The 24,164-nt window shown below is 36.3% G+C and overlaps 2 protein-coding genes across 4 annotated transcripts in view; one reads left to right on the forward strand and one right to left on the reverse strand.

Moving 5' to 3' along the window:
* Nucleotides 1-24,164, reverse strand: part of COG5 (component of oligomeric golgi complex 5) — a gene marked incomplete at its 5' end in the record, with an annotated part of 185,378 nt that overhangs the window by 147,546 nt on the left and 13,668 nt on the right. The window lies entirely within an intron of this gene.
* GPR22 (G protein-coupled receptor 22) lies at nucleotides 7-9,665 on the forward strand. 3 transcript variants are annotated; one of them, XM_017745917.1, is made up of 3 exons: nucleotides 7-96; nucleotides 1,096-2,150; nucleotides 4,050-9,665. In XM_017745917.1, the coding sequence occupies exon 3, from the start codon at nucleotides 4,075-4,077 to the stop codon at nucleotides 5,374-5,376; it is 1,302 nt and encodes a 433-aa protein (XP_017601406.1). In that variant the 5' UTR covers nucleotides 7-96; nucleotides 1,096-2,150; nucleotides 4,050-4,074; the 3' UTR covers nucleotides 5,377-9,665. The 3 variants fall into 3 exon arrangements, with proteins under 3 accessions (XP_017601406.1, XP_017601407.1, XP_008640746.1); XM_017745918.1 differs by having other exon boundaries at nucleotides 1,096-1,356; XM_008642524.2 differs by lacking the exon at nucleotides 1,096-2,150.

Raw genomic sequence — 24,164 nt, forward strand, 5'->3', positions numbered from 1 at the left:
CTTTCCCTTCTACTCTGCTAACAAGTGAACAAAATGAATCCCTCCAACCTGGAACTGCTTCACCTGCATCGAGAATTTACCAAATCTTTAGTGGAGGTAAGACCTGTTCCTTATTATGATATGCAGAATAAGCAACATTAAACCAAAGTAAAAATTGGAGAAAAAAAGGCAAGAGATCAGATTCAACTTATATTAAGCAGTAATATATTGTTATATTTAAGACCAGGAAATATTTAAATGCTATTTCCCCTTCCCCATTAAAAATATAATGATAGAAAAATGTTATTCTGTATGGAAGTCTTATAGAATATTAAGAACCTGTTTTGTTCATACAACATGAAGACAGTACAGTTTGAGCTCATACAGTACTGAGGAAAACAACCACATAAAGCAGCTGGGAATATGCTTTTCCTCCCTTAGCAGTATTTCCAAATATTGGCAGTTAAATACGTTTCAGATTTATTCAGTTACTCTTCGAAGGATCAGACAGTCTGTAATTAGTGTATACTTCTTGCTTTATGAAGGTTGGCTAATATGACTAATCTCTGATTGCTCAAGAAATCCCCCTTTTTTGTTGTTTTTTTAAAACTTACTTCTTTCGTTATCCTGTACATTTGTAAAAAGCATGGATTTGCTAAACATTTATTTCAAGAACGGAAATTACAACAGTGTGCAAATTAAACAAAAGCATATTTTATAAAAGGCTCATTAACTCTGTTCAGTTTCTCATTAAAAGACACGAGAGTTGTAGGTATAAACTACCTGCTCACCAGAGCTATAAACTACATTTTCTAGCTTTAGCCACACTCTACACCCAACAGTTATTGCTTCTAGCCAGGAATTTTTGTAACCTGCACTATCTGGGGAACAGGAAACTTGTCCAAAAAACCTAAATTCATGTAAGCTGACAGAAGAATATGATTTTACTGGCAAATAGAGAGCAGGCTAACTGATTTTCTACGTAATCTATAAGGTCCAGTTTTAGAGATCCTTTATTCCATGAAATAAGTGATATTAGAAAATATATTCTTGCATTATTTTATTTTTGAAATTATAAGCCCTACTTTTAACCTTTTTTTTCCTCCCCTTCACAAGGGCATGCAGCAACTAATTCAGTTTTACAACTGACAATATGAAGAATGCAGTTGACCGAGTATCTTTGTAGCTGTATGACCTACGAGCAGCAGGATGCATCTCTAAAATGTATTCTTAAGACATAAAGGAATTAAAAACAAAACATGGAACACACTTGCATTACCATTTACGTGCATGACACTTCAACAATATACATGGAAGACTAACATATCTGCTCAGATTTTCATTAAAAGAAGAGTGCAATGATTGATTCTTAAAATGGTGAGCATTTCTTAAAGAGGGATTTATAATTTAAAACCAGAATTGTGGAAACTACTGATGCATGAAGAGACAATGAAACATGAAATCCCAAAAGGAGAATATGCATACTTCACCAGCAAGCTGAATAAAGGTTTAACCAAGCTTTTTCTATACTACTCATTAAATAACTTACTTGTCATAATGACTAATGGATATTTTTCTCTCAATTTTATGATGTTATGTATTCTCCTTAAATCAAAATAAACCAAATTAGGTAACCCATGGTTACTCTCAAAGCACATGAACTGGATTTTATGATGTATAGCAACTTCTTTCACTAAGCCATCACTCAAATGTAAGGAGCAGGAATATTACAGAAAGAAATACGCAACCATAAACTAAAGGATGTCCACACACTCTGAAAACAGAGATCAGAAATTATTTTTCTTTAAACCTGGAAAATAAAAACAGGCTTCTACAAAATGCAACAGGGGAAGGAAATTAACATCACTTAAAAGAAGGTTTATTTGTTATTGCTGGCTTGAAACTCAGAACAGACACACAGAATATGCCCTGGTCTGTAGAAGTATCTGAGGCAATTAAGAAGTCCCCGTGTTTAATCAGATTTTTTTGCTGCTGAACTGCAGGAACAAAAAAAAGGAAAACAAAAAAACCTGCAAGAAATGAAATAAGAGCTCAGCTACCACTTGATTTCCAGGTTACAGTGCGTGTCAAAAATCTCTCAGTGACACCATGTATCAGTTTCTGCCAAGCTGCTGCCACGCTGTGCCAGGCCCCTGAGGCACAGAGAACAGGTAGGTGCCCCAGCTCTGCCCGCGCGGCGCTGGGTGAACGAGCTGCTGCCCTCATGGCTCTGCTCCCCGCACCCAAAACCGAGGCAATGCAACAAGGAGGTGATGTTCTATCTATTCATGATGACCTAACACATCTGAGGTTTTCTGTTTTCACAAAATCTCAGTTGCTATAATGTTAGGGTGAGACTGTAATTTGTTTTAGCAGATCTGCTTTTGATTTCTTCCTGGCTTTTGCTAATAGAAAAGAACTTCATTTATCCAGAAATGCATTTGGAATGGTTTCTTGAAATCCATTCACAGCCAGGACAGCATACAAGAGGAGATCATACTCCTGAGGGTTAATGTAAGATGGATAGAGGTTGCCTAAATTAGAAATGAAACAAAGCTTTTGAAATATTTCTTGTTTCATTTCACACCTGAGAGTAATACGTTCTAATTTACATATTTTTTATTTAAGAGGCACATGTGAAATAACTGTTGAAGAATACCAAGAATTTTCATCATACAATTTGCAATTAATAGTATTGTTCAATTGAGGCTTTTCAGAACTGCAGATGAAATCCATTTGCATACTGTATCCCAAGTGTGCTTAATTCATACTTTCATTTTAAAAGAGCTCAATTCTGTTCACCTTAGTGCTATCTACTTTAATGTATTCAGAATAGAACAAAAGTCGACATTCAAACTTATTTTCAAGCCAAATATGTCCCCTCTTAAATTTAAAGCTACCTAAAAAAAAAAAAACTCTCCAGTATCATAACAAGAAATTGAATAACCTCTCTTTTATTTATTCAGTCAATTACAAACTCAAGAGCTGGCTGACAATATAAATAACACGAACACCACGTATTACATGCAGATGATATATTTAAAACTTACTGGCATGTGTAAAACTAAGTAGATGAGACACAAAATAAAAAATCTGCTAGACAAAATAAATACCTTTTTGATCCTTACTTATTCCTAAGAGAAACATGCTATGTATGTAAATCTGTTGGGTTTAACTGCAGTTTGGAAAAAAAACCAAAACCCCAAAAAAAAACCCCAAAACCCAAAAGACACAATTTTCTTTCTAAATATTATTTTCTAAAATTATTCCCTTAAATCTATTCTGGAATAAAATTAAATACTCTTCCATTCTATGTAGGCACTGATTTCTTGAAGAAATTGAATACTCAAATCAGAAAAAGGAAATGTAGTATTTTATAAGAAACTTAATTTCCCAAACCCACGTAAGTTTTGCATTTGAAATTATACACACTTATATAAAATTGTTGTAGTAGCAAGCATCATACACATAGATGCATAAATGATAAAAATGAGCAGAAGGTTTAAACTCTGTAAAAATCTGCTGAATTACAGAACATCACATTTCAGTCCACAACATTACTGTAAACCTCATAAGAAAGAGGTGGATAAATTGGCATAAATAATTTAAACACTCTTTTTATGATACATAAGCAACAGTGCTCCATGTTCCTTTCTTTTTCCACAAGAGCTTTTTAAAATGATCTTGATCACTAATTTGTTAATACTTAACAACATTCTTCTAAAATGACCCTCAGAGAAATACAAAGGCCATGCACAAAGTATGGTTTATTCAACAAATGAGCCCTTTGTGAAAAACCACATCACTATAAACAAAGGCTTGCCTCCCTAAGTGGAAGCTTTTCACTATTTTTTCTTTTTTCAAGCAAATCCTGCTTTCTTTTAAAAAGGAAAGACCTTATTCTAGATCTTCAGGCTTTTGAGCCCATGCCAATTAAAGCTCAAAACATACTGTAAATGAAGAGTTTGGTAACAATGTTGCTTTTCCTCCCTCCTCCTTCCCCAGCATTTATCTACAATAAGTGCTAAAAAAAGAAATCAAATAGTTCCATATTTTATTTCACCTTTCAGGAGAAAAACCAGCTGCAACAAAAGAATGTGTTTCTCCCCCGTTCTGGAAGTCAACATGCAGTCTGAATCTAACATCACAGTCCGAGATGCCATTGATGACATTGATACCAACATGTACCAACCACTGTCATATCCATTAAGCTTTCAAGTTTCTCTCACTGGATTTTTGATGTTAGAAATTGTTTTGGGACTTGGCAGCAACCTCACCGTGCTGGTACTTTACTGTATGAAATCCAACTTAATCAATTCTGTCAGTAACATAATTACAATGAACCTTCATGTACTTGATGTAATAATTTGTGTGGGATGTATTCCTCTAACTATAGTTATCCTTCTGCTTTCACTGGAGAGTAACACTGCTCTCATCTGCTGCTTCCATGAGGCTTGTGTCTCTTTTGCAAGTGTTTCAACTGCAATCAACGTCTTCGCTATCACCCTGGACCGATACGACATCTCCGTAAAACCTGCTAATCGAATCCTGACCATGGGAAGGGCTGTGATATTAATGACATCAATATGGATCATCTCACTTTTTTCCTTCCTGATTCCTTTCATTGAAGTCAACTTTTTCAGTCTTCAAAGTGCAAGTACTTGGGAAAATAAGACACTTCTGTGTGTGAGTACAAACGAGTACCACACTGAACTAGGAATGTACTACCACATTCTCGTTCAGATTCCAATATTCTTCTTCACTGTTATAGTAATGTTAATTACATACACCAAAATACTCCAGGCCCTAAATATTCGGATTGGTACAAGATTTACAACGGGACAAAAGAAGAAAAACAGAAAGAAAAAAACTATTTCTTTGACCACTCAGCATGAGACTACGGATGTGTCCCACAGCAGTGCAGGCAAAAATGTCGTCTTTGGTGTAAGGACTTCTGTGTCTGTCATAATTGCTCTACGCCGAGCTGTAAAACGGCACCGGGAGCGACGAGAAAGGCAAAAGAGAGTCTTCAGAATGTCCCTTCTGATTATCTCAACATTCCTTCTCTGCTGGACACCCATCTCTGTTTTAAACACCACTATCTTATGTTTGGGCCCAAGTGACCTTTTGGTAAAGTTGAGATTATGTTTTCTAGTAATGGCATATGGAACAACTATATTTCACCCTCTACTTTACGCATTCACAAGGCAAAAGTTTCAGAAAGTTCTGAAAAGTAAGATGAAAAAGCGAGTTGTTTCAATAGTGGAAGCAGATCCCATGCCAAATAATGCTGTAATACACAACTCATGGATAGAGCCTAAAAGGAACAAAAAGATTACCTTTGAAGACAACGAAGTAAGGCAGAAATGTTTAGTACCTCAGGTTGTCACTGACTAGATTTCAGTATTCACCAAAACACATCAAACGGAATATTTGAACAAATTGTAAAAAAATACTGCCAAATAAGAAAAACTTTTTTAACTATTGGCGAGACTGTATATTTTCAATATATATGTTAAATAGAGTAGGTCTTATATATTCGATTTCTTCATTATGTAAGATACATGTTGCATGGCTGTTTGTTAGCGTAACACCATGTGTATATTTGTCAAAAATATTCAAGTCCTCTTTTTTTAGAAAATAAATAGCCTTAAAGAAGTGAAAACTTTTAAAAATATTTGTATGGCTCAGTTTCTCTGTAAATATAAAAGAATTTTTAAGCAAAAATTGCACTTGGGAATGCTTTTCTATAGCACAAATTCATCATTTTGCATGATCTGGTATTTTTAAATTTAATTCATAAACAGTATTGATCAGAGGAATTCTGAATGTTATGCAGCTACAACCTGGAAGCATTTTGACCTCGTATTTAGATATCCCACTTATTTCAATCTTCTCCAGCATGTGACTACCATGCACAGAAAAAGCCATTTACATGATGTCCTTCAGTGAATGGTTCAGAATCAGTTACTTTTGAGATGGGGAAAAAAAATTCAGACTGGTCCAAAAATTGACAGTACTCTTACGAAAAGTAAAAGGTTTTGCATATATGATCTCAGATCCACAACTTCTACATAGAAAATACACAACTTTGAATAATTACAATGGACAGGGTAGGCGTAAAAGGCTAAATGAAGGAAAAAATCACAGACAAGAAAATTATTTGGCTGCTACTAAAAGACAACCAACAGAGTCAATCCTGTGCAAAGGCTTAGATTTTTCACAATGAAGGGGCTTAGCTAGACCTCTAGTGGGACACAGGGACCTTTTATACAGAAATTTTTCATTCATACCATCTATCTACATTGATATGATTGTTAACTGCCACAGCTAAAGCAGTAGATAATTTTTCTTGCCCTTGATAACTTTATTATTTTCCAGTGTGTTCAGTTCTGGCCTTGTCACAAACCAATCACCAATACTGCTAGCTACCCTATTCCTGTATTTCCTGGGCAGCCATGGCATACCTTTGTTCTACATCATCTTCTTCAATTTCATCTTAAACCTGCACTGAAGAATGAAGAAGCCTTATGAAGTTATCATAATCCATAGCACTGTAAGCAAGAATTAAGATATTCATCCAAACATAAGTTTGTCAAGTTGTTTGCACCATGCCATGATTAAAAATTTCGTAATTTCAATGAAACAGTGGCGGGGAGGGGGGAACCAAACAAAAAGCTGCAAAATCAATGAGCATGATTTCACTCTTCTTGTTACATAAACTGATCAGTGTGTCACCAGCTACCAGTATATTTAAAATGCTAATTCTCAATAACTATTATTTCATATAAAAAAGCAAAGCATATCCTTGAATATGAGAGCTAGTTTGACTAAAGTATTACATGAAAAATTAGGATTTCTAAAGCACTTTTTGGAAGTTGCATATAAAAAAACAGGTGCAGTTTTAAGGGAACAAAAAGCTCTTTTCTACTACATCGCTAAATTATTAATCATATGTGTTTTGCCAAAACTGGTTTTGTGCTTAAAAAAAATACTTGTAAAGTACCTGAGTTAACTTGGGCTCATGCCTTAGCTTACCAGAACAGAAGACTCAAAATATAATACTACAGCTCCATATTCCACAAACAATAGCCACTTATAATCATCCAAATTCTACCTAGAAACTTTATTATCTGATTGTTAATAACTGATTATGTGAAATTACTGTGTAACATATATTCAAACATATTTTCACTGGCTTTGTTTGTGAAAACTAGCCCAACACTACCTGCATTCAACTGTACCCATTCAGAGCATTTTTTTCATCCAAGTTATCTTTATTTCCTACAAGGGTTGAAATCCTACCTCGTATTTGAGAGGCTGCAGAGAGGAAGTAAATGCAATAAGCTTTTTTTTAAAATCCCACAACCTCCACATTTACCACTTTAAAAAATCTTTTGGGAATAACTTCTGAAAAGAAATGTACCCAAAATACTTAAACAGAAACTATTATTTTTTCTTTTTTGTGCCCCTTCTTCAATTTCCTTTCAAGCTATCCTCTATATTTTGAACACTAGAAGGAAGAGAAGGTGGCATGTATAGTGTTAATATCATAAGATGATGTCAGTGATTACTAATCTTCCAATAAAGCATTCTTAAATGAAAGATACTACTCATTCATTTACAAAGAAGGAAAGGAGAAATCATAATGAACAGATTAAAAAGTCTGCATCATGTCCTTATCTGAAAAAAGCATTTAAGAAAAGCTTTCAGACTTGAAAGGTTTTTTGACAACATAACTTTACTTTTTAAAATTAAATAAAGCCTCAAGAATTACACATTTAGTGTTAAAAGCTCATTCATTAGAAAGTCAGATGCAATGAAGCAGCACTTCATAGCAGAGAAAGAGCAGCCTAGGAATCACTCAAAGAGATTAAGCCCAGTTGTAAAGGTTATGTCGATCATAGTCATTGACTGCCTTTACAAACATAAGCAGGTTCATTTTTACATTTACCATTCTTTATCTTCATCAATTTTTTTAAAAAGGGACTTATACTATGTTGCAGTACACTTCGAGGGCTGCAGAAGAAAATTCTGCATACAGCAGGAAGGAATACAAGTAAGAATATGAGCCATCCTACGTACACACAGAAGCCACTATAAAACAGAACCATACATGATCTGTACCACATGACAGATTAAACACAAGACAAAACAAAGAGTAAATTGTGAAGACACACTACATATCCTACAGACGCAAGAGGATTTCAGGCATGATATGAAGGTGTGCGTGCTTGACAGATAGACTAAAACAAAATGCAAAGAGGCAGCATTGCTGAAGAAAAAAGGGCAAATTTATGCCATAGTATTGTACAATAAGAAGCCCACTACATTCTTAAAAATGATCTCACCACAGTGAGTCATTAGTTCAGTTACATTTCACACCACTCAGCCTAAGGCAAGCAGAATTGCACAGGACTCTAAAAATATTAATTCCAGCAAACACATCTCAGAAACACAAACAAGCACTGCCAATTTCTACACGTTCTCTGTCTCTAAAGTATTAGCTGGTATCTGACTATGTTGTTTTTTAACTGCAAATGCACTTCCATTCAATTTTACCTCATTAGGTTATCCCACACTAAAAATACCAAAATAAGCAGAGTGCAGTGCCAGTTATCTATTAGAATATTCAAGAAGCATACCTTCACACACTAGTACATCACAAACCTGTGAAACAGAAATGTAAATACATAACAAATATCTAGTTTCCAGTAGGCAACAATTTTTATGAATTACAAGGCACTGCTACATGGTTGGAAGTTCTGTTTACTTTATTAGTGCCAGGGGAATAGCAGTCACTTTAGTACTTTCTAAATATATTAAATTTAAAATGTATGCAGTTGGATACACATCAGATCAATTCACGTCTCTTCTTTCATTGTTACAAAAATACACACATGTATGTCATACATAATTATTATTTATCCATACACACCAGAAGCTGGGTTTAACATCAGCATCTATTTTATATTTATATGAAGGAGTTTTGGTAAGAGTCCACTGAACTGGACTGATATGCACCGTGTCCCACCACACATAGACTTAAACATCCTATCTTCCCCACCCTTGTTGGGTTTTTTTTGTTTTAAATTAAATAATACATTGAAAGGCTACAGAATTTACCCAGACAGACAGAAAAAATTTTTGATTGTGTTAGCCATTACACATACTATATGGCAGTGCACATAGTACCTCCTTTTAAACAACAATGTATGTGTTAATCATCAAAATTCTTTGATAGTTGAATATTCTAGAATTATGTTTGTTTCCTATGAAGAAAGTTTTAGTTGCCAATTGCCATTAAACTCTTTTGAAAGGAGAGAATACAGCACTCTTTAGCAAAGTTTCAATGCAGTATTAAAAAATCTAGAACACGCTAAATTACTCTTCTGTCATCTGTTGTTCAGAAAAAATACCTCCAACATATAGCTAAGGACAATCAGCTTCTGTCTTAAAATCTTCCAGCCTTGTAAGAGCTGGACTCCTACTTCACACATTCTTCCATAATATCACTGACTGTATTTGTCTTACACCACGAGGAAAGAAGAATCTGACTCTGTAATTACCTTCTTCTTTTTCTACTTCATAGAACACTTGTGCAATTCAGGAAGCAAAATTAAACCCACGGTTTGGGTTTTGTTTTGGTTGGGGAAGGTTAAAAAAAAAAAAAAAAAAGAAAAAAACCACATACTAACTGACTAAAAGAAAAATCAAAATCACTCAGAGCCAATAAGCATTAAATAAGAAAGACATGAAGAAGGTGAGGAGTACAGGTCCAGTGGAAAAAGGCAGAAGGAAGTGCTCTAAGGCAGCTATGGCCATCAGGACCACAGACAGGCAGAGGGCAACATGCACTTGCTCTGGAAAGAAGGCTAACCTCATTTTTTAGGTTGTAACAGCCAAAAAAATAACAAGAACTTATCTTTTGAATCATCGAGTGTGAGATGTGGTTGTGCCAAAATTGCTGGGGGAGAGGGGAGAACAAGATGAACAGCAGCTCCAGAAAAGGCTTTTGATTTAGCAAATAATACACAGAATAACTGACAAACCAAAAGTGTGCATTATGCTACCACCTCTTTTCCTACAGACAAAGTACAAAGTACACACAGAGTACAAGCATTACAAGAAAAGACCTGAAAGTTAAGCATCTGCTCCCAGTGATACTTTTAAAATATGCTATTGAATTTTCCCTTTAGTCAGATAACTTCAGTTCATCTGGATGCTTCGAGTGTGTTTCACGACCACAGTATGTTTTCAGCTACTGCTTCTTTATCTCAATTTAATTATTTTTGTAAAGTAATAAACTGAAAGAGAAATATCATTAGACATCTTTATATTATTTTCTAAAATTACACTTCAGTGATTATTATAAATTGAAGCAAAATCAGAGAAATATCTTCTTGTGTATTTACTTTATAGATGTCTGCATCATCTTTTTTTCCTATTTTACAAAGAAATTCTCACACAATGAAAAGAAACTCACTTGAAATGAAAAAGCAGAAGATTTACAGTGAAAGTTGTGTGGTAGGTACAGAACCTGAAATTATTAAAACGAATTTTTTTTTATAGTTTGAATGATTTTTTTTTCATTCAAATAATGCATATAAATTGCATATAAGCATTTCTATATCCCCATTCTGATTCCTGACACTGCAGTCAGGCAAGCAGGCAGGCAGGCTGAGAGCACAAAGCTGTTGGCAAACAGAGCACCCTCGTTTCCCTTCCAAGATGGGTTTTTGAAAATATACTTTTGGTTTCTGTTACCCTGATATGATCTCTGACTTCCTACCATATATTGTATCAGTTTAACCTGATACTACATCTAATAAACAAATCAGTGTCACTGCTGAAACAACATCGCTGTAAAATCTGTCACTCTGGGTATGTCAGACTGCTATTAACGCAGCCGTATTAGCACAGTTTTACTTTTAATTGCACCAGGAACTCTCACAATCTGTTGTGAGATTTTACTTCAAATTAAATTCAATTTCAACTCATTTAGTAGGGGGAAAAAAGCACAGTAACCTATTGCTACTCTGCACCACAGTTTTCTTCCAAATTTTATTTCAAGATATTTTTCATAAATTCCTGTCACAAATAGAGAGAAGAAGGGATAAGCAGGAAAAAAAGGACAGCTTCCCACATCAGTAAGTTATTACAAATATCAGTGGTAAGTTGTGCACTACGCTGCATTTACAATGGGCTGAAAAAATGCATAAGGCAAAAGAAATGGGAAAGGAACACTATTTGCAATGTATGTATCATCACAAAACAAAAGGTGAGTGTGACCATTGCTGTTGTAAAACACCTTAATAATAATGAGGAAGATTATTCTGCCTGCTAACAGCTCTAATACCTAGTAAGTGAGACCTATCAATGAATGAGAACAAACAAAACAAAAGATGTGAACATCATTGGTTGATGAGAAGCTGAATACAACCCAGAAATGTGAACTTGAAGCCCAGAAAGCCAACTGTATCCTTAGCCTCATCAGCATCAAAAGAAATCTGGCCAGCAGAAAGAGGCAGGTGATGCTCCCTTTACTCTCTCTCATGAGATCCCACCTGGGCTGCTGTGTCCAGCTCTGGGGCCCCAACACACAAAACACATTGACCTGTTGGAGTGAGTCCAGAGGACCGTGGAGACATCTGAGGCCTGGAGCAATGCTCCAGTGAAGACAGGCTGAGAGTTGGGGTTGTTCAGCCTGGAGAAGAGAAGGCTCTCAGGAGATCTTAGAGCACCTCTCCAGTACCAATGGGACCTACAAGAAGGCTTTTTTACAAGAGTATGTCATGACAAGACAAGGGGAAATGGCTTCAAACTGAAAGAGGGCAAGTCTAGACTAGATATTGGGAACGAATTCTTTACTGTGAGGGTAGTGAGGCACTGGAGGGGGTTGCCCAGAGAAGCTGTTGGAACCCCCAACCCTGGAAGTGCTCAAGGCCAGGTTGGATGGGGCTTTGAGCAAGCTGGTGTAGTGGAAGGTTATCTAAGCCCATGGCAGGGGGCTGGAACTAGATGGTCTTTAAGATCCCCTTCCAAACTAAACCCTTCTGTGATTCTATGAAGAGAATCTGTGGGTGAAGATTATATTATGGACATATAACCTCATACAGTCAAAATTCTTAAAACGGAGGTATACAGCTCATCTGCACTTGCATTAAACATGGGTGAAGTACAAAAAAGTGCACATGAAGACAAGTTAAATATATCTTTTAAAATATTCATATATTCAGAAGCTTCTAACAAATCTTGCCTCAGTTTTACAGCATACAGTGAAGATTCCAGAGCAGTTTAAATAAAGTAGAATAGAAGTGGGAAATTTTTGATTCAGCCACTGATTTTTTTAATGTCCCAATTTTTTTTCAGTCAAAAGTTTCCACAACTTTAGTTTACAAATCAGGTCTGCTAAAACTGGGCAAGAGGGGCATCTTTGAAATTGTAGACAACCTGCCAGAGAAACAGTATGTTCTCAAAATAATAGTAAGTTCCTTCTTTTAACAAGATTAGGTTTCCACATTTTTCCCTGAGATTACATGAAAAAAGGTATGAGATCCTGCTGGTTTTCAGCTGAAGAAGGTCTACCTTCAAGATAACAAAGCCAGTAATCATATTTGATGCCTGTGAATAACTGAAGGTTGGACCTGAAAGGTAAACACATAAGACAACTGGACTATTTTATGCTTCAAACAATAACTGAAAAGAGTTGATAAAATGGTTAAACAATATTTGAAAATTATGTGCATGAGTTGGGTGACAAAGAGAAAAAACTATTCCTGTGAAAATAGCCTATTCTTAAAGCTGTTTCCTATGAAGAATGAAATCTTACTCTATACTTCTCATTACTTTGTATTACATATGGTAACACCTTCACTGATCTTTTAGAGAAGACAGAAACAATAGTTACAGGGATACTGGCTCCCATCCAGGGCCTGAACAAAGATTAGTCTTCAGTCTTCTTTTCATAGCCATTTGGTTAGACTTTTTTAACTAGAACTGGCTATACTTTAATTAGAAATTAACAGAATAAAGTTGGTTATTATGTTCAAGATTTGAACAAGCAGTATTTACTTGAGGAATTACAGCAAAATTGTGCATATAGTAAAATTTTTCAATTATTTTATACTTCTGAATTTGCCAGGCCTCATTTTCCAGTCCTTAGCTCTTGCCATTTCTTTCCCTCCTTATCCAAGAGCCCTTCTGTGGTCCTTTATTTTCTCCCCATGAATGCACCTCTACAGTCTTAATCTTCAAGAAAAAGAGCCCACTTAATCGCCCACTGTGACATGTATAATTGCATTTATTCACAGGTAACCACAAAACTGTTTTTATCTGTAGAGCACAATACCCTACACCATTTCCACAAGTACAGATTTGTTTGACATAGCTGCCTGAATGCAAGAACAGAAACAACATTGGTAAAGCAATCCCAGAAAAGACACAGTACAATTCCAAAGCTTTACAGGAGTTTAGCTTTACCTACCCCCGTTCCTCTCTTCCAGCTCACCTGGAATTATCTACTAAGAATGTAGAGCAACTGTGAGGTGAGAAGAATATGGCTTATTTAAATGCCTGCTATGGGGAAAAATAACCTAAGGGAAAGTTTAAGTCATCTAAATTTATGCACATAAACCTATAATGCATCTACACAATTTCTTTAATCAATTCAGTAAGCAAAACACACAAATTTGTTTGACAACACATATTTTCCTTAAAAAGGTAATTGACTATCATTAATTCAGCTTTACAGCCCTAAATTCTTCTTTCAAATGAATTCAACTTGTCTACAATTTTTCTAGAGTAGCTTTGTATCTACTTGACATTGATTTCCAGAAATACCATCTCCTTCTGAATGCTGGAACAACACAAGCTGGACTTTCTCCTTCCCCATTCAGTAAGAAATTACAAACTAATGTCTCTGGGAACATAGCACTTTTGTGTAACATCCTTGTTAGTATTTGGCATCCTTACTCTATGGAAGAACAAATTACCCTGCCTTCAAAGAGAAAACAATAGCACTTACTGAAAAATCCTCCTATTTTCCGTCTTTATGAACAATCTGCAAACAAGTATATGAATACGTTTATTCCATGATAGGTGTCTTTCTGGTTCCAGTCAGTCACGGATTATTTTGCAGTATTTTAAACTTTTCATATCTATACTCTAAATTTGCAATGCATTCAGTGGTGTTTATACATTGCTTTCCAATTGTAGTTGTTGTCTTTGCTTTGTCACTACATTAGAACAGGCTTTCAAGCCAGGACTACCCTCTTTCTTGATTGCCAAAAAGCCAGTATTTCACAATCTAATATAACCTTCTCAACAAGCTTTCAGCTTTCAAGTTTGGCTAAATACATTTGCCCCACCTACTGAACAGAAGATCCTCTGCAATGGAAAATTAACTCTTTCAAAAATGAAACACTGAACACTGGGTTTATTCTCAGTTCGCCCTATGCATCATAACTTGCCACTCTGGCAGCAAGTGGCTTCCAAATCCAGTAAGTTTGTTTATTATAACAGAACACAAAATAGCATTTCTTGTGTTAGAAATGGGTGATTTTTAAGCACTGGCTGCAGAGGACAAGTAGTCTAGGCTCCCAGCACTGTTCTTCCACACATTTCGGAAACATGTAATGATTTGGTTTTTCTGGTTTAATTCAGCGGGTTGTGAAAGTAACATCTTTTGGGTTTTGTTAGCTGAGTCTCAGATCTATATGCACCTACAGGAACTTCTACTGAAACTTCTCATTCTATTATCCTCAATGAAATTTTCCAAAAATTATTTGCTACCACCATTATTTGATCTTCTAATAATCATTCTAATCCAATGCTCACTTCTTTCCATGGTCACCTAACAAGTTACCAGTCCATTTCATCAATTTCTATTCTTTCTCATTCTATTGCTGAATCTGATTGTTCAAAAAGAAATAAAAACCACTCTGTTTTCTCAGAGATACAATACTGAAATGTTATTTCTGAATGAACCATGTTCTTCTGTTGAACCACTGGGTTACACACTACTAAATGCTTCAGTCCCAGCAGAAAGACAAAGATCGTTATTACGAACTGCTGCTCAGTGTTATTTCTTTGACCACTAAACAGCTGATTTCACCATTGGCCATAGATAAACAAAACCCAGCTACCCTCAGCCACATTAGGAAAAATACATGTGATGTTTCTCCACACATTCCCATGGACAAGTTATCATCTACTGAACTCAAACCACCAAGTCTGATCACCTTAGAGATCATTACTCTAGTTCTGGGAGGACTAACCTGCAGTTTACTATTGAACTTCCAAGTATATAAATGCTCAGGGAACAGAGAAAATTATAGCTGCCAATTCCCACCAGAGCCTCAGACAGTGCCTATGCATACTTAGCCAGAAACATAAAACTGCCATCTCCTTGCAGAACTTCCACCCAGAGTAGAACACACCACTGGATCCATACTGCTTCAGATGTATCATTCCAGCTGTAAATAGAACTACAGAACTAAATTTTTCCATGTTAGTTGTTTGTGTCACCAACTTAAGAACCCTAGTTCTTCACTGTTTATTTAAATTCTGATGTCTGTTGAAATACAGTAAGAATATAGCCCAAATTTAGAGATGACATCTGTTTTGTTGATATCCCTGCATTCATTTCTTGTTTGAAATGATGTAATTCAACTCGCCTTTCTCTTCATGAACATACACATACAACTTTTGCTTTGTTCATGTAATACATAAGAGATACTGCAAATTATTTTCAAAGTCGTGCCATCTACTCATATGCTCTACAATGTACTGATAATTTACAAGTTGCAAAAAGATAATCTCTCAAAGACTCACTACTAACCTCTGTGTCTCATTGGATCTCTCAGCCAAAAGTACTTCTTTTAAACTTTTTTTTTCATCTTTGGTCTGGTCAATTTTTTTTTTTTTTTAACTAATAAAGAGTTTTTAAAGTCAGTGCACAAAAATTACTAGATTCAAAGGCAGACAGAGCTTGCAGATATCTTTTGGCCTCGATAATTTTTGTATGCCACCTGGAAACAGAAATCCAGAGCTTTTCTTTCTACTTTTAATTATGCAGTTCTACTGAAAAAGTATGACTATCCAGTAACAATACTTTTTCTCAAAACTCAAAGATGTCCTAGGATCTGTACTAATTACACAATCATAACTGCCTCAAAACAATAAAAACCAAAAAAATTCCTGTGAATTTGTATTTACCCTGTGTTTGGCAAGACGCAAGTGTTCGTAACTACAAGCCTGTGTTGCTGGTTCCTCTCATATCCTTTCATATCTCCACTCTTATGACACATCTTAGCTAACAGATACAAAAATACTTACCGTTCAAACACTTGAAAAGATCAAAGGGTAAAGCAAAAACAGGGTCCAAACCTTGTTGGAATGCCATCCTTTTGGTGGGGAACAAATATTCCTTTACAGCAAAACAGAAACAAGCTTGGTATAATTCCTTTCTGCTCTACAGGGATACTTTGAGAAGAGAGTAGAAGGAAAATTTTGTAATTAGAGAAACACAATATAAGTACAGTTTTCAGATTTTAAAATTACAGAGTTAAATTCACTAACTGCAAAATAAGCAAACAAAAACTGGGAAAAAAGAACTATGAGACCTAGCTTTTACATTTAAGCCTATTAATGAGAAAAGACAGGATGGTGTAATTGCTAAGAGCTTCTTCCACAACTTCTCCTTCCATCACTCCTTCTATTCTTCATTTCCAACCAGTTCTTCTTTCAAAATTCCGGAGTTCCTCTGTTTCAGCATTAGGTGCCACTACAAACCCCAGGTATATCCTCTAGCTCTCAAAACCCCAGACCATCTCATGTATTACTGTGGTGATCTGTTAACCCATTGCTTTTCCTATTTCACATTGTTCTCCTACTTTTCCCTGCCCTAGCCCTGGCCACTCCCTCAGGCTCTCCCTATTGGCTCCTGTACCCCAACCCCGCCCAGGGACCACCCCTGAGCCCCTCACAAAACCCCCCTGCACCCGAACTTCGAGCTCTCTCTGCCTCTGGGGATCACTGGGGCAAGGTGTGATTAAAGTCTTCTCAAGCCCCTCTGGGAGACCCTTCTCGCTTCCTTCACCATCACTGGTTGTAGCGCTGCTGGCTGCCGGAGCAAGATCGCGGGGCCGTCCAAAATGGACTACGGGATGCAACTGGGTCGCATTGCCCTAAGCATCCCCACTGAGCTCTCAGGAAGCTACAGCCTGCTAAGATAAATCTACCACTACAACATATTAACAAAGCAAACGGAAGACACTGTAGTTACAGTGTAATTGGTAATTTTAAGAAATACTAAGTATTGGCTTAATCTCAAACACTGAACTGAATGTGCTACCAAGGCAAACGCTATTTGTACTCATGTGACTATCCATACACACAAAGGTTTAAATCTGTAATAACTTATCAACTGCATTATGGGTGCAGTTATTCTGCTGTCCTGACAATAATTCCTCTCCAAGAAGAAAACACTTTGCGGCAGTACATGACATCCCCCCTCCCCTCCCTTAGTTATTGTTCACTATCATCTCTTTCCCACTGGAGTCCTCTGAACTTTCAGAAGCAAATATATCAAGAGCTGTCAGGCCCTAGATTTTACTCCGTACCTGCTGAAGCCTAGCTAAATGTAATATTGGCCTACAACCAAAACTTCTATACATTAGATCACACAATGATAGTCATAACTGATACTAACAATGAAATAGCAACAATCAGATTTAGGGAACAGATGATAAGGACTTTGAAAGAGTAAAGCTTTCCAGAAATACAAGGAACAACAGGTGTGGACATCTGTAACTGAGAAAGAAAAAAGCAAAAGACAGAAAATAGTCTTTGATGGGCCTGGGACACAAGCTTTTATAAATACTCCACCGGCTACAGCAAAAGCAACTTGAACACACCATAATTAACTTCTGACACAGGCTTGCTACCAGGCCATCAGTAACATATCTCTTAGGAACAGGTTAACACCACGACAGAAAGCGGAATACTAAATCCATTTTAAAACATCTGACATACAGCCCTCTGAAAATTTCTATGTACTTGAGACTAAAATTACCAAATACTTAATAATACAACAAAATCAATTTTTTTGAGTGGTTACAGCTAAAACATTAATCTCATCAATACCAGAAATCAACTTAATGCTTACAATGCTTAAAAAAAATATTTTCACAATTCACTCCATATGGCAAACTTGAAACTTGTTTATGGTTGTTTAAAGGAAACTAGGCATCAAAAAATCCCAGAATCACAACTGTATTTGGATTATTTTTGTTGAACTGTATGCATAAAGAAAATTAAATTCCAAACCCTGGTAATTTAAAAGGGTATGTTGAAAAACAAAATTGTAACAGGACTTTTTTCTGGCATCAACTCAAACTTCAGTCTTTTCTCTCATGTCCCTGTAATTATTTAATGTCTTCTACTGAAATGGCTAGAAAAAGAATGCATGCCAGAGATTAGGTAAAACATACAAAATATTTACATAAAATGCTTTGTCTAACATCAGGTTTCCAAGCTAGGAATCCTAGTCACAGCAAAACACAATTGGATGGTAAAATCTGTATGTTCTGTCTGCCTTGCTCAAAGAGGATAAAGAGGTCATATACTATTGGCCTCTTACTAATGAAAAACTGTATTAAGTTTTGAAAGTCAATTTATTACATGCACATTAATTTGGTATTTCACAGTCAACAGTTGAAATTAATGAACTTTTTAGATACTATCAAGATTTTCCTTTATTTCAAAAGTCAATAAGAAAAAAATTGACCTTCCCACCAGAAAGGGTTTTTTTTTGGCCTGGAATACTACAAAGAAAATTTGCATATCAAATTTTTGCAAAATCTTTCATCTTATAACAGAACTTCAGGAAAAACATAAAAAAGCAAAATAAAAAACAACTCAACTGAAAGGAACAAGATGAAATTGAAGAACATGGAGATTACATTCAGCTACAGAAAGGCACAGTATTTTTTAGTCCAGACAATTTCAGTGAAGGTCTGGCAGTGTTACTGCTAACACCACTGGAGACAGAAGAAAAATGTTTTAGCAGAATATTTGCACTTCCTATGGATGCAGATGCACCACCTGAAGCAGTGGCACTAATGCAGATGGCTCTGAGCCAGTAATATAATTCAGTCATTCTCAGCAGGACTAATTACCCAAGAGCAAAGAGTCATGCAATCAAAGCCATGTAATTTCTATTAATCAAATAAGTTCACTTACCCCTACAGAACAATAACTGTGCTACATAGATCTGTGTTATATTATTTTGGAGGACACTAGGTACTGCACAAGGCAGCAAATTGTAAGGCATCTAAGTCCCTAAGCAAAAGCACAATGAAAGCAAATTTTCCCTCCAGTTTGTTGAGTGTTGATTCTTATGAGAAACTGTGCACGGCAGTATTAGTATCACCAAATCTGTCTGCTCTGTGTACTACCAGTGAAAGACTTCATTGACATGACAGTAACCAAGTCCATCCTCACTTTAACAGCAGTCAATGCAAGATCTGGCTTGGCAATTCTACGCTGTAAATTATTGCTTGGAATAGAAAAAAAATCAAGTTCATCACTGAACAGGATACAGGAAGAAGGCAGCAGTGAAAGAGAGCTGCCACAGTATCCATGGCAGGTGTTCAGACAGTTTACCATTGCAAGTTTAGCAATACTTGTGTACAGATACATAACACATATTGAATGTTACTGCAAAAACTGTAGCAGCTAAAATGAAACAGCTTTTAGACAATAATATTTAACCTGAGGAACAAATATTGCAGTCAGCCAATCTGCAATCACTTCAGAATAAGTCACTGTGTATAAGTTAGATTACTTATGCTATTTTAATACTCAATTAATAAGGTACACCGTGGAAATCATAGGTAAAGTTAATTCTACCTTGCAACAGATATGGCTAACTGGTATAAAATAAACTACTGTGAATACTTACTACTAAAATAGCAAATTAGAACTGTTGTTTCCTGAATACTAACTAGTAGTGCTTAGTATTTTGATGCATACAAAACAATATTCATCACTGATCCCAAATACTAAAAAACTTAAGAGAAATAGAGTAACATCTTTCTTAAAAACAGTTGGACAGCTTGCCTTCTTTCCCAGAAAAGGGGAAAAAAAATTAGATACAGGACACTTCCATTCACATAGTCAGTATTACTTCCTTTTTCCTGCTCACTGCATTCTCCTGGACCAGACTGACATCATAGCTTTTGAGGGTCAGTTTTTGCAGCTCTCAAGTAACACAATGAACTGTGTGAAGTTTCGTGAATGTCAGTCACAACCAGAAGAGAAGTAATTCTGTCAGAGGGTTGAGCTGAAGGTCTTTGAGGAGATTTATCTGTTTCATCTGAAGGAATGATAAGAAGAGGCTGAATTGAAGTGATGGCATGAAATTTCCAGTCACACTGTCCTAATAATATTCCAGGAGGTATCTGGGAACAATGCCCAACAAACCAACTTGTAAAGAATATTTTACATCAAGAATTCCAATTAAAAAAATTCCAACTAAAAAAAAAAACCCACAAAAAACCAAAAACAAACAAACAAACCAAAGCAAAAAACCAAAACCAAATAAACACACAAACAACCAAACAAAAAATCCCAAAACCAAAAAAAAAACCAACCAAAAATTGAGGGAGAAGGGGAACATCTCCAAGAGTAACAAAGGATTGGTAGCAGATCACCTTACTGAGTCTCCTACTTCAAGGCAAAACCATCCCTATCTAACTGTCCCTGCTCATTGTAGAGGAGTTGAACTAGATCAGCTTTAAAGATTCCTTCCAACCCAAGCTATTCCATGACTATATGATTTTATTCCTGTTACATGCTCTGTGTAAAACCCTTTTAAAAAGGCTTCAAATACTGACTTCATAGCTCCCCTGAAACTACCATTGCTGACAGAACTCTTTCCTAACATTTTAGAAAAAAAATTCCTTTGCCTCATTTCAGGCCTATTACTTCTTGTTTTGGTCACAGTGCATATGAAGAGCCACTTACTCCCTTCTCATCTGAAAAACCTTTGTTTATCTGAAGAACATTATTCTCCCTCTCAGACCCCTCTTCTCCAAACCACAGCCACACACTTCCAGTTCCTCCACCCACTGACCATCCTCTAGACCTTCAGCCATCATTGTTGCTGTACTTAGGACTTTCTCCAATTAACCTAAGTCTTCCTTCAATGAGGGGCCTCAAAAGGGACTTGATACTGTTTGAAGCATGAACAAAAGATTTGTTTCAAGTGCCTTGTACACAACACCCTTCCTTATAAAGATGAGTACAAACTTCATTGCCAACAATGTCACACTGCTACAAAATAAATGAACAAGTGGCTTGCACTCAATTTGTGAGGAACTATCAACTCTCTCTGCAGAACTGTAATCCATACAGTAATTTCTCCTGTTCCCCCTCTTAACTACAACTATTTATTGCGAGGATTTAGCACTTGTCTGAAAGAGAAATAAAATCAGTTCAGCTGAGACGTAGCTCCAATTTGCTAAGAATATCCTTCATTCTAACCCTGTTTCCTAACATACTTTCCATTCTTCTCTGCTTGATTATTGGTTGTAAATTTAATAAGGATATATGCCATATTACATCACTCAAATCATTAATGAAAACACAAGCCAGCTACAGAACACGTTTTAACACCACCTCGCTTGATATACTGCTGGGTAAGTGAACAACAGATGAAGGCTTTTGGGGTACAGCTTACTCTAAACTTTTGAATTCACTGCATGAATGACATTTTCATCTGGATTCTATTGCTGATCCTGCTAGCGTGACACGGTGTCAAGAGCCCTATTTAAATCAATGGTGTCAAGAGCCCTATTTAAATCAAACTACAAGACAGTCATTGATCTCTCTAGTCCCAAGGCCTGTTATGCTGCCAACAAAGAAAATACGGTTGGTTAAACAGGATTCATTCTTGATAAATCTGTGTGTCCTGCTATTTAATAGCACTTTTATATAGACTCCAACAAATAGTTTATTTGTTCTGGAGTTCCTTTGCTTAAGGAAGTCAAGTTAGTTTGAATTGTCTAAAATAGACTGCAGTAAGATCTATTTTCAATAAAACAAGCTCTCCATTAGATTCGGGAATCTAATCTCTCCCCCCAGAATTCACGAAGATAACCACTAAGAACAATGAGATTACTCTGAAAAGCATCTAAGATACATTAAGATGAATATACATATTGTTCATATTTGTATTTATGAATATTATAAATCTTTATATACATACACATGCTATTATATACATGTGTATATACATACACATGCTATATATATGTACACAAAGGAACATGCTCTCTTTTCTACTAAATAGGCCCATTAGCAATAGAGAACAAGAAGGAAAACAGTACTTTCTAGGCTTATAATATTTGGGATTATAATATTGCTCTAATTAATGATATTTTCAAAGCTGGGGGAAACACAGACCATGTTGTCTCCCTACATCAAGCACTATTTTGTATTAGTGCATGACACAAAGTGGGTGATGAGCTGCAGTACCATAGATAACTCACAGTCTTTACAACAGTGTTCCCTTTCAGTGGAAACTTCAGGGTACTACATGTAGCAGCAATACTAGAAAAGTGCACTGAAACAGAGAAACCTGAATAGTGGAAAGACAAGGTCCCACAATGCAAACCACATTAAGAGAGGTAGATAAGAAGCAATTTTCCTCATTCCATTGCCCCTAATTTCTACTCTAACTGACGTATCAGCTTTATCCAGGCTTTTTTGCTTTTTTAATCATGTATGATCCATACTGTTTACCCTAGAAAAGTGCTAAGTCAAATTTATTTCTAGTCTCCAGAAGAATTTTTCATGTCCAAGACTACTGTCACCATTGTGCGGATGTCACTAGTTCTGGGGTACACTTTAGAAGACCAGACTACCACCCCCTACATTATACCATCTACAAAGAGGCCTTCCAGGCACAGCCAAATAACTTTTTTCAAATTGTATTTCACCTAGTATCATGCATTCCCTAACTAATTTCAATTTTCTCCAGCCCAGCAACACTTCTTCACAAGCTATTTTCTTTGAATTTCCTTAAATCTTGTATTGTGATGTTAAACCTAAAAAACTGGCCCAGGTAAGCTTTGCTCCCTCTTTATAAAGGATTTTGCTGGTTTTAGCAAGGATAGAGTTAATTTTCTTCATAGTAGCTGATATGGGCTGTGTTTTGGATTTGTGTGGGAAATAGTGGTGATAGCACAGAAATGTTTTCGTTATTGCTGAGCATGACTTAGACAGAGTCAAGTCCTTTTCTGCCTCTCACCCTACTGCACCAGTGAGGAGGCTGCGAGTGCACAAGGAGCTGGGAGGGGATGCAGCCAGGTCAGCTGAGCCCAAGTGATCCAAGGGATATTCCATCCCATACAGTGTCATGCTCAGCATATGAAGCTGGGGGAAGAGGGAGGAAGAGGGGGACATTCAGAGTGATGGTGTCTGTGTCCCCGTGTGACGGAGCCCTGCTTTCCTGGGTATGGCTGAACACCTGCCTGCCCATGAGAAGTGGTGAATTAATTCCTTGTTTTGCTCTTCTTGCATGCCTGGCTTTTGCTTTACTCATTAACCTGCCTTTATAGCAACCCATGGGTTTTCTCACTTTACCCTTCCCCCACCCCACCTCCACTCAAGGATGAACAAGCAAGAGGCTGCATGGGCTTGGCTGCTGGCTGGGGTTAAACCACAACAGGAGCACAATGCATACGTAGAGTTTTCTCCATTTTAGCTAGACCTCAATAACTGACAATATTTTGTTACTTCTTTAGAAATATTTAGCTTTAAAGTAAGGTCATAGTTCTATCTTTGCCCATTCTCTCTTAAGTAACATGGAAGACAATGTTTTCCTGGAACAACTTCTATATATGGAAGATACCTGACACTGTATTTTAATAGATCCCTTCTCCTTCATTTTATGACTGCACAGCTTAGTCACAGAGTAAGTCTGAGTTTACAAAAGAGCAACATTATGGCTGGTTCAAGAGCCTGCCTTGAAATACTATATATTCACAAGATCATTTAAGCAAACAGATTAAGTTGCTGAGACATAAATTATAATACAAGCATATATAGAGATGAGGAATTTATTGTCATTAAAAGCAGTATAGGTATTTATATGAATAATGATGACATCAGGGAAA

Source organism: Corvus brachyrhynchos, unplaced genomic scaffold (genome assembly GCF_000691975.1).
Source record: "Corvus brachyrhynchos isolate BGI_N302 unplaced genomic scaffold, ASM69197v1 scaffold239, whole genome shotgun sequence".
Classification (NCBI taxonomy): Eukaryota; Metazoa; Chordata; class Aves; order Passeriformes; family Corvidae; genus Corvus; species Corvus brachyrhynchos.

Excerpts from the sequence above, each read along its gene's own strand:
- GPR22 (XM_017745917.1), top strand. The coding sequence starts at position 4,075 with ATGTGTTTCTCCCCCGTTCTGGAAGTCAACATGCAGTCTGAATCTAAC.